This window comes from Malurus melanocephalus, unplaced genomic scaffold, assembly GCF_030028575.1.
Source record: "Malurus melanocephalus ecotype Western Australia unplaced genomic scaffold, MMel_1.1 scaffold_3005, whole genome shotgun sequence".
NCBI classification, from domain to species: domain Eukaryota; kingdom Metazoa; phylum Chordata; class Aves; order Passeriformes; family Maluridae; genus Malurus; species Malurus melanocephalus.
This window is the reverse complement of record NW_026626237.1, coordinates 1-1,215: the sequence shown is the minus strand read 5'-3', so window position 1 is coordinate 1,215 and position 1,215 is coordinate 1. Positions and strand designations below refer to the sequence as shown.

Genomic DNA, 1,215 nt, shown 5'->3' with positions numbered 1-1,215 from the left:
ACGGGGTCTGGAAGTGGGACTGGGATCGGGACTGGGGTGTCCTTGCATTCCTGCTTTTCTGGGATGGACACCGGGATTTCCTTGCACTGCTGCTTTTCCTGCGCACACTGAGCGGGTTCGGGGCAGGGAACCGGGACGGACACCGGGATTTCCTTCGGCACCGGGATTTCCTTGCATTCTTGTTTTCCTGGGATAGACACCGGGATTTCCTTGCATTCCTGTTTTTCTGGGATGGACACCGGGATTTCCTTGCACTGCTGCTTCTCCTGCGCACACGCGGCCGCCTCAGAGCAGGGAACGGGAACGGGCACCGGGATTTCCTTGGCCACCGGGATTTCTTTGGCCATCGGGATTTCCTTGGATACCGGGATTTCTTTGGATACCGGGATTTCCTTGGCCTCCTGCCCCTCCAGCGCTCCCGGGATCTGTTCCCGGCAGGATTTCTCTCCCAGGCTCGGAGCGGGCGCGGTTGGGAATGTTGGGGGGAGCTGCGTTTGCTGCTTCTGCTGCTCCTGGGGMGGGCACTGGGGCACCACAACCACCGGAGCTTCCCCTTTTCCCGGTTCCGCCACTTTTCCCAGTTCCACAGCTTTCCCCGGGCATTTCTCGGCTGCCGGGAGCGGCTCGGGACCCTGAGTTTGGGAATTYTGCGGCGGGCACGGCCCGGGCCCCGCGCTCTGTTTGACCAGGCCGGCAGGGAGGGTGAGCTCCTGCTTGATCTGCATCTGGTTCAGAGACATCTCGGCGGSGAAAACGGGAGAATCTGCGAGAAAAAAAGGGAATTTCTTGTGTTACGGGAGGAGTCGAGGCGGGATGAGGGCGACGGAATTGTAAAAAAAAGAATACGACAAAAAAACCCCAAATTCTCTTTCTTCGCCCTCGCTTCCCGAGGTTTTCCCAGAAGGAATTGGGATTTATTTYTCCTTTTCCATCCCCGATTTCGGGTCCCGATCTCGCCCCGCCTTCCCTTCGAACCCGCGGCCGATTTTCCCTGCACGGCTCTTCCTCCTGCTCCTCCCAAAACCTCAAATCTCTTTGATTTCCACCCCGAGGAATTGCGGAGAGCAGCTGGCAAAACCCCGGGAGCCCAAAATAAAAACATTAAAAAAAAAACCAAAACAGGCGAAAACCAAACATTTCAGGGCATTTTTTGTGCCAGGAAAAAGAAGAATATAAATGTAGGACCAAGACTGATTTTAGACCGATACACCCGAA

General features: G+C 56.1%; 1 protein-coding gene across 1 annotated transcript; it reads right to left on the bottom strand.

Annotated features, from left to right (window-relative positions):
- Positions 1–5: 5 nt before the first annotated feature.
- Positions 6–788, bottom strand: LOC130588000 (skin secretory protein xP2-like; the record flags this gene model as incomplete). Its single annotated transcript, XM_057388959.1, has 1 exon — positions 6–788. A coding segment is annotated over exon 1 (735 nt), but the record flags the coding sequence as incomplete, so codon positions are not given.
- Positions 789–1,215: the final 427 nt, after the last annotated feature.